General features: G+C 37.2%; 1 protein-coding gene across 5 annotated transcripts in view; it reads left to right on the top strand.

The window, feature by feature from the left end:
* Positions 1–13,157, top strand: part of plekha7b (pleckstrin homology domain containing, family A member 7b) — a 90,245-nt gene that overhangs the window by 8,487 nt on the left and 68,601 nt on the right. For all 5 annotated transcript variants that reach the window (XM_044100069.1, XM_044100084.1, XM_044100059.1 and 2 more), the window contains exons 2-4: positions 3,875–4,077; positions 4,195–4,271; positions 4,388–4,445. In XM_044100069.1, the coding sequence (XP_043956004.1) occupies positions 3,995–4,077; positions 4,195–4,271; positions 4,388–4,445 (218 nt within the window). In that variant the 5' untranslated portion in view covers positions 3,875–3,994. The remainder of the gene's footprint in view (positions 1–3,874; positions 4,078–4,194; positions 4,272–4,387; positions 4,446–13,157) is intronic.

Here is a 13,157-nt window from a genome sequence, read left to right as displayed (position 1 = left end):
AAAAAATCCAAAATTACTATTTATGAGCCTTGGCAGGCACAGCAAGATAATAAATCTAGTTTCTCTCTGGATGAGTGAGCGTATGACTAAATGTAACATTCCTGCCCTGTAGATGTCAGTGTAATAGTTCAGTGAGCTGGGAGGTAATTAATCAATGTCTTAAGAGCATAACCAAATTGGAAATGAGAGAAAGCTCTATAGAGTATGACGCTGATCAGCACTTCTTCTTTTTTCATCAACAGCTATACGTTGATTAAATGTGCTGCAGAACAAAAAGGGAAGATTACTGTTAAAATATTGCACTGGTGCTGATAATTTATATGCTCTTTAAAACTCTCTCATTTGGAGAGCATTTCTTACATTGTTGACATTAAGGGAAACTTTAACCGTGAGCATCTCAGAGCAGACGGTAATGATTTTCGATGAGAGGTTGTGCCAGACAAATTAGAAACCAAACAAGCTGAGGAGCATTACAAAGTGAGATTAAAGAAATCTTTGTTTTGTTTTCTGCTCAGCACCTCCACTAAGCTGTGATTCAGCGGGAAGAGACTCTCTGAGGAGAAGACAATAACATTGAGTCACCTTGCTGCATTGTGAACCTCTGGCAGCCCAGAGGCAGAATTCAGCAGCAGAGAATCCACTGCAGATCTGCACTGGACTGCGCAGCAACTGCGTGTGTGTGTGTGTGTGTGTGTGTATGTATTTTCTATGAGTAGATTAGTATGTCCAAATGAAGGTATGTATGGTGAAACGATGATAAATCATAACAAGGTCAAATAACAGCAACTGAGTACAGCAATGTCATGATTATGCTGCAGTATTCAGCGTAAACGTCCTGCTGCTACCCTTCATGTCGCAGACAACTTGAGGGATAAGCATCTATTTTAGCAAATGCAAAAAGTGTAATGCTGATTAGTTCAGCTTCAGACTAATTAAAAAAGTTTTTAGCTCATGCAAATCTTTTCTGTTTCTAGGTTGACCCACTGTAACAATGCAGAGCACTGCATACAGATCACTAAAATGCAGTAAATTTTCTCATCCAATCTGCTGCACTTATGCGGTGCTGCTTTGACGTGTCCTATTAGGAACACAATATATAATTTACCCTCTTTTTTATAAGTTATGACTAAGAAGTAGGTTATACAATTAAATTGCAAATACATGTGTATCCTGTTTTTTGTGACATGGTCTGGGATGTCTCTGTATTTGCAACTAGGATTATAGCTGGTAAATAAATTGAAATGAAGAATATATTAGAGTAATTACAATATCATAAAAAAATTGATATACGCATAATGTGATATTTTTCGGAGCTTTTTTTTCAGTTTAATTTGAATATGATTTTCAGCTAATGGTAAGCCCAAATTCGATTAATCTAAAAGCATAGAATATTATAATAGACCAATGCAAAAAAGTATATATTATGATTAAACAGAAATCCTGTGTTATGACACAATGATAGGGAGGAAAACAGCAGCCATTACCAAACACCTGGTGGTACTGCATGTCTGCTGAACTTACCATGCAAACTACTTCTCAGTCCAGCATTCCTAAAACAGAAACTGTAAATGGCATAATATGGAAGTATAGTTGTGATGACATGCTGAAATAGGATTGTTGAAAAGTGCCTGGAGCCACTTTTGAAAAGGGTAGGAGCTTCTTAAAGTGACATAAGCCAGTTTCAAGTCATCAGACACAACTATGATACAAAATCAAATTTAGTTTTATTTTTCATATAGTATTTTCATAGCAAATTACTGTAACAGTTACTAGGATTTGCTATAAAATAGCACTATGGGTCTGGAAAATACATAACACCTCCCAACCTCTCTAGTGAGCTGATTTCTCAGGCACACAAAGAAATGTTTAATCTCCCATTATCTTTGAGGAACAGAGCCATAAACCACCCTGTAGCCTTTCAGCAAAGCCAACATAAAAGTGAATCATAAATCAAATATTTATAGTGTTGTTGATCTCTTTTCTGACCCCATTTTCCCATCAAAAGACGCTCAAAGTTTAATAGAATCAACATTCTACAGAAAACCTATGACAGCCAGAGAAGAGACATTGTCTCAACTCTTTCTATGACTGACAAATCAATAGAATGCAATAAAATGATATTACCCAGCAGGAACTATTATTTATTAACGTCAAATATATGATTTATTCCCAGTAAAAGAACTTTTTTAAGAGGACGTAACACTTTGCCACCTGTCTCTTGAAGCTCCGTAAAATAACTCTTGTGACACTATTCCCTGACATTGAACACTGGCTTCCCAGCCCTGAAGTGCAATTTATTGACAGAAGTGCTAAATTGAGCAGGCCTGTTTGATGCAGTGTAAGCAGTATTTTAATGTGTCATGGTCAGACAAGTCCTCCGTCCTTAAGGCATGACTGCAGCAAAGGCAGTTTCAAGCGGACTATACAACTATAAGTCCTCCATACAACTGCTGTAAGAACACACACTTGAGAAAATAATTTCACTAAACATAGATATGCTTCTGACTACGGAGCCCCCTAAGGGACATGGGGAATTTTTTTTCTTTTGCGTTCCCTCGCAATATTTTTGCGTTACCTCGCAAAACTTTTGCGTTCCCTCGCAATACTTTTGCGTTACCTCGCAAAACCTTTTGCGTTCCCTCGCAATACTTTTGCGTTACCTCGCAAAACTGTACTGATCAGTTATGCGGCATAATTGAATACTGTAAGTCTTATACGGTGGCCGCCGTACTTTCTGATTTAATATAAGGTAAGGTTTTTCCATGAATGTTAATATCTCGTTGTGAAATATCTGAAGTTTTATATCTTTCTTTAGAATACAAAGGCACCACAAACCTGTTATATAAACTGACTCCACACAACTTTGGCAGATGATGGGCAACAAGACCCTATGCTACATCTAGATTTGTCGACTTTCTTACTAAGGTATTCTGAACGTGCACATAAAATATTTAGGTGGTATGTTACACTGGGTCTATAGTTTAATTTTGATGATTATGGCTTACATGCAACGTGTGCAGGAAAACGAACAACTACAACACAGCATCCATCCGATGAAACATGGCAGTGGTAGCATCATAATCTGGAAATTATATTATTAAGCAAACACAGAGAAGATGGAGAGTTGAACGGAATGTGTATGGAGCTAAATACAGGACAAATATATATATATATATATATATATATATATATATATATATATATATATATATATATATATATATATATATATATATATATATATATATATATATTTATATATATAAAAACAAACTAAAAAACTAAAATAGAGAACTACTGTGGAATTGTTTATATTCATGTGTTAAAAGTACAGCCACACAATAAATCCAACTGAGAATCTTTGGAAAGACTTTAAAATGCATATTCTTTCCATCCAATGTGGCTGATCAATTTTGCAAAGAACAGACAAAAAAAGTATTTGTTGTATAGATGTGCAATGCTGGTAGAGACACAAAAACACAACCGTAATTGCAGTAAAAAGTGGTTGAATCAAGTTTGATTCGGGAGGCATTAATACATTTGCATGACACACGTTTTCAGAATTTTGTTCGCAAAAATTTAAAACACAATGTTTCCTTTTCCTCCCACTTCCCAACTACTATGTGTGTTGTGTTTGTCGCATCACGAATAAAATACGCTGCTGTTCGTGGTTGTAATGTAACAAAATCCAACAACAGCACAACGAGTTCCAGTACTTTAGCAATATCGTTCTCCGGTTGGACTTTTTAAATATTTTTCCTGGATGAACTTAATCTTCTTCCAGACATCTGCTTTGTGAACGAACAGCTGGGAGGACGGAGCTCTTTGGTGGTGGTGTGTTGCTCACTTCTTCTTTTCTTTTTTTTTTTTGTAGTCTTCCCCTTTAAAAAACCCGCTGCCCTGGAGGTGGTATTATCTAGACTCCATGGAAAAAAGTCTTCGGAGTGGGGAGAGACGGGGAGGGGGGCACTAGCCGAGCCGGAGAAGAGGGATCATGGCGGCACCTCTCGGACGGGACACTCTACCTGACCACTGGTCGTACGGAGTTTGCAGAGATGGACGGGTCTTCTTTATTAAGTGAGCGGCTCTGTGTCTTTTATCCTACTTTGCGGGACATTTTTAACCCTCCCTGTGGAAGTCTGTTTTGGCTCTTTTCTTTTTATTACCCTTCAGTAACAGGTGTCTTTCTTGCAGCGATAAAACTCGTAGCACTACTTGGCTACATCCACGCACCGGCGAGCCTGTTAACTCGGGACACATGATACGATCAGGTAGGCTGCAGATAAATGATCTGATTTGCGGGATCCCCGGCGGGACACTGTTGCTGCAGCGTGTTTTCGTTCTGTGGTGGTTTCCGCTCAGTATGCTCCTTTTTTTCGTCTTGCAGATTTGCCGAGAGGATGGGAAGAGGGCTTCACGGAAGAAGGAGCCAGTTACTTCATCAAGTGAGTGTGTATTTTTTTATTTTTTATTTTTGCCGTGCATTTTCCTCTAAATCGTTTGTTTCACGTGGACAGGGGCTTCTGCTGCTATGCAACACGCTTGGTCTGTTGCAGGTTTGTGAACACTAATTTATCTAAGGAGCTGCATGTAACCTACAGGGCATATGACACAAAAAACACAAAGACTCATTTGATAGGTGAAACCAATTATCTCGGTCTGAGGGGAAAGTAGCAAAGCCTTTGCAGGACAGACTGCAAGCTATTAAAATTCTCCTCACATCTTCCATGCAGGACCTCTACTCTCCCTCTCTTTCTCTCTCTCTCTTTCTCTGTCTCTCTCTCTCCTTTAGATAGGTGTGCAATCTATGTGTGTGTGGCAGTGAGTGAGAGACTGTAAAGGTTGCAGGAGAGGGGTGTGACCATGTGGTGACAGAGATGTATGGCATGATTGCATTACTGAAGGGAGGGAGGACTGAATTCTCAAAGTCACACACACGCAGAACGATGGAGTTTCCTTTTTGTCAGATGTTTACACACTTCCCTCTCTAACTTCATTATTCATGTTCAAGCTGCACAGTGAATTGCTGGTTAGTGTTTTCCATGAGTGGAAAGGTCATAGGTTCAAATCTTGATTAGAAAGCGACCTTTGTGTACAAAGTTTGCCTGTTTTGTAGGTGTAAATGTGTATATGTTTTTAAGTTATGTAATGGGAAGAGGGCTTCACGGAAGAAGGAGCCAGTTACTTCATCAAGTGAGTGTGTATTTTACTGACTCTGAAGAGGACAGTTTGTTTTAATATGGACTAAATAAGTATTGGCAAATGTTTTCTCTAGAATACTGGTTTCTGGTTCCAATATTAGAAAAAGGAACACATACATAATACTTTTAAACTATTTAGACCCCTTTCCCAATTCTTTTCACATTACAACCACATCATATTTTTTATCCATCCATCCATCCATCCATCCATTTTCTTACACCCTTCGTCCCTAATGGGGTCGGGAGGGTTGCTGGTGCCTATCTCCAGCTGCGTCCCGGGCGAGAGGCGGTCGCCAGTCTGTCGCCGGGCAACACAAAGACATACAACCATTCACACACACTCACACCTAGGGAGAATTTAGAGAAACCAATTAAACCAATTGGACTGTGGGAGGAAGCCGGAGAACCCAGAGAGAACCCACCATGCACAGGGAGAACATGCAAACTCCATGCAGAAAGACCCCGGGCCAGGAATCGAACCCAGGACCTTCTTGCTGCAAGGCAACAGCTCTACTAACTGCGCCACTGTGCAGCCCATAATATTTTTTATTTGATTTTAAATTATAGACCAATACAAAATAGCACTTCATTTTGACGCTCTGAGAAATCATAAATGTTTTTTTTTTTGTCATTGTTTTATCAATAAAAACTTTTACTGGTAAAATTAAGTTTTTACCAATTATCTCTGTCTGCACTGGGAGATGTAATGGGTACAAGTGTTTTCAGCCAAGACATTTTTAGCTTTTGTCTTTTATTGTATGCCTCATCCAGGTTTGCACATAAAGTTTCAAGTCTTGCCACATATTCACCTGGAATTTGATTAGGCCGTTCGAAAACACTGACTGTGCTTTGACCAAAACTATTTCATTGTAGCCCTGGATGATTATTTTGGGTTGTTGTCATGTTGGAAAAATATAGTTTCAAAACTTGTTTTTGGAATTTTCTAGAAGTCATTTCTTGTCTGCCTGTCTTTAACTCAATTATCATTCCCATTATTTCTTACGTCTTTTCTGCACCACTTTCAGGAGAAAAGAAACATGTTGGCATAATGCTGCCACCATCATGTGTTATTATTGTCAGTATTGCAACCTGTATGATTATTCATCACAATGATTCATTAATATAGCTTATTTAATTTTGCCGTGCTCATAGTTTTCCCCAGTTGTTCCAGACAGAGAGCCTGTATTTGTGGCTTTACTTCGACAGAGTGGATAATGGCTACACATTTGAAGGACTGGTTTTGTGACACAGCATGCACCAGTTTTAAAATTTGTGAGAATAATGAAGAAAAATCTGTAGGAATCTAAAATAGCTAAAGATGTTTCAAAGCCCTACACTAAAAAACACATACAATGGTGTTGGACAATAAATTTGTTGCTCCTGCTCCGCATTGTGGGAAAAACAAAAAGCTCTTTGTACTTTTTTATTTGTCTACTTTTTCACAAACAATAGCTTGTGAAGTTGTGGGATATATGGTATCCTAACACTCACGGCTTTGAACGCAGCCTTGTGTTGCCCATTTAGCTCTTTAGAAACATCATAGTTTGAGAACTTATGGACTGCTCTTTTGTGACTGTGTTTGGATCACAGTCAAATTATTATTTCCATGTCTGCTTTTGAGTCTAAAGGAGCAATTCTTCTGCAAATATGCCCTTTTTTCTTGTGATTTTTTTCTCTATTCTTTCTAATTTCTAATCAAATGTATTATACATTCCTTCCCTTAAGGATTAGCCACTTAACCAATCAACTGAGAAAACCGAACTATGATTTTGGAGATATTTCTGTAGGGAGATATAACTTATTTTACATTTTTTTTTCAGAATGATAAATAAAAAAGGGTTGCAGACTTTGCCTTTTGCCACTCCTAGTTTGTTACTCCAGCAGTTTGCTGACCACAGAGTACTAGTTAATTTATTACTGCCCCTTGTTGAAAACATGAGTTAGGTTGGCAGAATAGATTAAAAACCGTCAACAATGCAGGAACATCTTAACTGCTTTGGAGCAAGGGAAGCTTTGGGTTGTGCTGTCAGGTCAAGATACTTGGCAAAAAGGATAGAGTACAGTGAAGATGGTTTGAGCTGAACAGCTTTTCAAACCCAGATTTGTATTATTAAGACGTGGAAAGGATCTAGACAACTTAAACTTTGGCCCTGTTTAGGCACTTAAAATGATTGCAAGTTTCATTTGCCAGAAATGGGTAGTAGAAATTCAGCTTTTTAAAATGTTTTTACTCAGTCTACAAGGATAAGCATCTGTTGTGAATATACTTAAATTTCTATTTGTGACTATGATGCTTTGTTTTGTCTCATAATTTTATCCCACTGACAAATCATCCTTATTTGGAAGTTATTTTTGTAATAAATTGCTCAAAACAAGTAAACTGTACAATATTAGCAGGATGCCCATCCCGATTTTCTTTCTATTACTGAACGGTCCAGGAGGTACACAACAACAAACTCAAGAGCTGAAGTCCACACGCTGCTGCCGTGACAACAGTCTGTAGACATGGTGGTGTGTTGATGGTGGAGTTTAGTTGAGCGGAGGCACAAAGGAAGCATTGTTCGTGCAGCTTGACGGTGGCAGGACTCACGTTTACTCAGTGGGCTGCGGGTCAGCTCGCTGCCTGCAGGCCATCGCTGCTTGATTAATGCTGATCGGTGTTGCTGTGAATTGTGGGTTTAGGTCATCCCAGAAATATTCCACTTGGGGTACTTTTGATCCAGTGATATTAGCGAACTGATGCACTTAAAAATGATTAAGGAAAAGGAAAAGAAGCATTACATGTGTGGCAGTAGATTGAAATAGTCTGTGAGTTGCTCTCTTCCTCTGGGAGGACCTCAGAGGAACTGACCCATTTTGAAATTCATCTTCCAAAATCAGAGAGGAAAGAGGTTTTTGCTGCAGGTCTGTCCGTTGAGATCTTTTAGCCTGACTAGCACAGATCAACAGAAACAAGAGAAAGGGAGAAAAAAAGGCTGAACATTTAAAAGATACAATGGATGCATTTAATTTACTGGGGTGCTAAAGAGTCATACTACTTAAAATCTTATGTAGGAGAATAGCTGTCAGGCGCAATGTTTGGACCACAAAGGGAAAGCCTTTTAATTAACTTATGAAAAGGAATAAATCACTGTCTAAAATAATTTTCAGGTGAAAGCTGGCGAAGGTTGGGTTTTATATCACCCACACTCACCAGGCATAGGAAATGTGCAATTCTATAGCTCCCTGAGGGGGAAAAAATGACCCCGCTGAGGTACAATGATGTCCTATTGAGGACTCGGTTCACATTGTTGAACGACCTCACAATGATGTTGGACAATCCAGCAAAGGGTTTGATATCCACATCAAAACTTACTGTTTTCACACTACAGAAAAAGAAACTACCTAGCCCTCTTTTTTAACTTTGTTTACTCATCACAGACAAAAACCTCAGTCAATATTTCATTGTTGCCCAAGATTTTTAATGACTATTTATCTTCCTGTTGTCCCACAGCTTATTATGTATTCAGGTTGTGCTTGCGTTTTTGAAATAGCTGACTGTTTTGACCAGGACAGCAGGAGTTAATTAGCCATCAGATGTTTTGGGAGTTTTGAAGCAGAGCTTTTTAAATCCAGTGAAAATAAAGCCAAGTATCCCTGCAGGCCAGTTATCCCCAAACTGCCTTAATGAAGCTTTCTTTTTCTGCAAACACATCAAATTTATGCCTCATTGCTATGGTCAAAACAACCCTGGAAAATCTGATGTGGGAATCTAGCCCGAACATTGTCTTATGCAGTTTAGAATGAAAAGTTCTCTGCATTAAACGTTGGCGTATACATTTTTATTGTATTATATGGAGAGATACGTTCAACTACGGGGGGACCTGCTCAGTCAAGAAAAATGTGTTTTCTTCTGTATCTGCTGCTTTATTTTGTTGAAATTGTATCCTTGACAATTGGTTTAAAGTGTATACTTTCAAAATGAGCAAAAACATCTGTTGTGTTTATGCTGTGTCATTCTAGAGAATGCACTTGTATCACAGATGTAAGATTTAGAGACATTGCTTAATATGCCAAATATCCTTCTGTTCTTTGTAAAAAAAAAAAAAAAGGCAGTAGGAGCATACTTGGCTTTTTTTATATAGAACAAGATGCAGGAGAAATCTTCTAGACGTCACATAAGTAGTAGTCATTTAAAATGTCAGGATTTGACTTTGAACTTAATCTACAAATCACAACAATGTGCTTTACTGGAAACTGATAAGTTAAAAATAGTAAAAGTGTATCAAATGTGGATAATGAAAGGGACATCATGTTTGTGTGAAGGTCTTTGGTTTAGAGGGAAATAGTTTGGAAATATTTGATGAGTGCAATATGGGCAGTAATGAAGCATGATGGAAAACACATCATTGAATACCAATGATGGAAAGCAAACTTGCCAAAAGCAGACAAACAAAGGATCAGTGCAAACAGAGTATTAGGTGAAAGCTGATAATTATAAGGTCACTGTGCTCTGAGATTCACTTATTTGCTACCCACTGTGCTGGTAGTGGTTATGCCTCCTTGTTTATGGTGTAATAAGGCTCTCTAACACAACAGCTTTTCTATCTAGTTCATTCCAGTCAAAAACACTATTGATTGAAGAAGAAAAAGGGGACTAGTAACGTTTTTTGTTTTTTTTAGAGTTTTAGGTCCAAATATTTATCTTGGACACAAAATAGTTGCTTCTAGTAGTATTGATGGTGCCTGTCACTTGATGTGTACTGCATAGCATCAAAAGAAAAATGTTGTATGTGAGCTAGACATCACCTTTCTACTTGAATGCCCATTTGAACTATCTCTTATTTAAATAGTGATTTATCCTGTGATTAGCATACAGTGCTATCATAATCTAAAACGTCTTCAACAACCTGTCGAGTATCTCTGTCATCTGAAGTTAATATCCAGTATGGCAATAGGAGATTATCAGCTTGAAATGCTAACACTTGCACCATTTTCAATAAATGGTGTAGGACATTTTTAACATTATTTCTTTTTTTTTTTTTTTTTACCTTTGCAAACTGTAATTATACATAATGTATATTCCCAGATGAATATACACTATGTAGTTTGTAGTCAATATGCTAAAATCAGGGCATCCAATCTGTTCAGCTGCAATCTGCAAAGTGTCCACATAGGCTGTGTGTGGTTTGCTTTTCAAATCACAAACAGCCTAAACACAAATTCTATGTTTAATAAATTAAACATGCAATTTATTTCATTTTATTTATTTTCATTATTGTTTCTGCAATTCTGATACCGTCTCCTTCAAGTGTACATCTTGTTGCTCAACGTTTTTTCCAAAAGTGCAGTTTTGTGTGTTGAGATAGTTTGATCTCGCTGCTTTCTAGTATTTTTCTTCCTTTTTTTTTGCTGATGCTGACTATCAGCAAAACATACAAGATATTGATGGTTCAGTCAGAATATCCTTGCCTTATCTGCAAAAGTAAAGGTGCACTTCATTTCAGTAAGCATAGAAGAGCTGCAAGGCTTTTTAAACATTTGACATGTTTGGTGATAGCAAGTAGCAGACCTCATGAGGCTAGATATCATCCTTAGTTTATGCAATGTGAAACTTCTGAATAGTTCCAACAGATAAGTTTGTGTTTTCACATTTTGAACTCTTTTCAAAATCCCCTAGTCTTTACTTTCTCATTGCATGTAGTGTAGACAGTTATAATACTGTGTATTATAAAAAAGAGTGACAGCCTTTCTGGCTTTAAAAATAAATAAATATAAATATATATATATATATAATTATATATATATATATATATATATATATATATATATATATATATATATATATATATATATATATAAATATCTTTGTGTCCTTTTTTTGTTTTCTGAGGCAATATGAATCCTCCCTTGGAGTCACGATGATAATAAGCAGTGCTGTGTTGTCAATGTCATGTCCAGAGTGAGTTATTATGAAGCTTAAATGATGCACTGTCCTGTTCAGGCCTTCAAATAGAGAAAACAAAGAGCAGATTTAATGTCTGGTACAGTAGAAGTTTGTTCTGCAGGATAGGCGGGAAGCTTTCCATCAGGCCTTGTCATGACTTGCAGTATTTAGTCCAGGAACCGGCAATGAATGACTACATTAAGAGCTGTGGGCCTGATGTGCGCTCTGTGTGATGACATACGTTATTTGTGATGAGTCAGTCGCTGTCCGTATGGCTAAGGCAGGTTAAGAAAGTCAGAGCTGGAGCTGCAGGAGTCAGAGTGGAGACAGAGCAGAGGAGATGCCCGAGCTAGGATGGGGACCTGCTGCTTCAGTTGCATGCCTCTGGGTTTGGGGACCAAGTCGGCTGATCACGAGACAGAGGTGCAGCCCCACAGTGTGGAGGAGAAGAAGAGGCAGGCTGAGGAAAGGTAACTGGATTACAGACATTTTGCTAAGTAAAATTTAGTTTCAAGCTTAGTGTTTGCATGGAAATAATTTGATGCAACAATGTCCAACAAATCTGAATTCAGCTGTAGATGAATCATAAAAAAAATATGCAACTTACATATTGTAGGAAACTGTATTTATTTAGCTTTAGTTGGTATTTCTCACAGCCTTGTTGTTCATGAATCAATCTGAAATGATTCAGTTATCTTTCATGAAGACAGAGTTTGTTTACTCTTTCTTTTATAGATTTTTGACAGAAGTTGTTTCTGCCGCATTCTGTCAGAATCTTAGTGGGACGGGAGCCACTGCAGAACAAAGCGGGTTTTACTCCTCTCTCATTTGCCCTTAAGGGTGGAAATAAAAGTAATACCACAAAAGTGCTAGATGGATGGCATCAGAAATGACATAGACAACATATCTATACCTTTTGTTGGGTGTTTATTATTATGGATAAAGATATTTCATAGTTGTATTAATAATGGCATGCAATGGAAATCATTATCTGGAGAAAAATACTGCACCTTCCTTTTCTTTTTCCTGTATAACCCGTGCTGAAATCTTCAATAACAATAAATTAAAATGTGCTGTCTCTCTGTCTGTCTGCCTGTCTCTTTCTCATTTCTAGTATATATATATATATATATATATATATATATATATATATATATATATATATCTATATATATATATATATATATATATATATATATATATATATATATATATATATATATATATATACACATGTATATATATGTGTGTGTAATAAAAAAATATAGCAAAAGAATCCTTTAATTTCATCTGATCATGAACACTCTGCCTTTTGTCTTTCTGCATGAAATTTGCATGTTCTCCCTGTCCATGTGTGGCAATTGACATTGTTGAGCTTAATATCATGTTATGTTGTTATTCCCTATTCAAAATATACCTGGACTGTCGATTTGTTGTTATGCATGTTTGAGAAATACTTGAATCTCCTGTGACAGTCATTTGGGCACAAATTAGGCATCGAGCTTTTGAGTTTAGTAAAAAATTACATAAAGCTAAAAAAACAAAAAACATTTACTATAATACAAAATTGGGAAAATGTTTCTGTTGGTACCAAAACTACTACCCACATAAAGGAATCTGCACCACTTTTTGCCATTTTCATGTGTTAGAGTACTTACAAAACAACATTGTAATTGATCAAAAACATTTCTGGCTGGTGAGAAAACTAGAATTCAATTTGGACCAGAAAAAACCTGGTTGTTGCATTTGCCTCGATAACTATAAATGTGTTTATACTACACTCTTTTTTTTTTTTTTTTCCTAAAGTGTCACAGAGATTGACCTTGGGCTAGTCTCTAAATAGAGAGCCACTCATCACTGAGAAATAAATTTTCATGCATCAAAAGTAACACAGTCACATTCCTTTGGTGTTTCTGGACTGTGGGAATGCCTGTGAACAATCGGGAAGACCATTTGATCAGTGGAGTTGAACCCAGGGTCTGTTGACAGTGATTAGTACTGAAACACATTTTTGAATTAATTTTGAGCAG

Source organism: Gambusia affinis, linkage group LG02 (assembly GCF_019740435.1).
Source record: "Gambusia affinis linkage group LG02, SWU_Gaff_1.0, whole genome shotgun sequence".
NCBI lineage: Eukaryota > Metazoa > Chordata > Actinopteri > Cyprinodontiformes > Poeciliidae > Gambusia > Gambusia affinis.
Note: the sequence above shows the minus strand (reverse complement) of the source record. Positions and strands in the feature narration are given on the sequence as shown.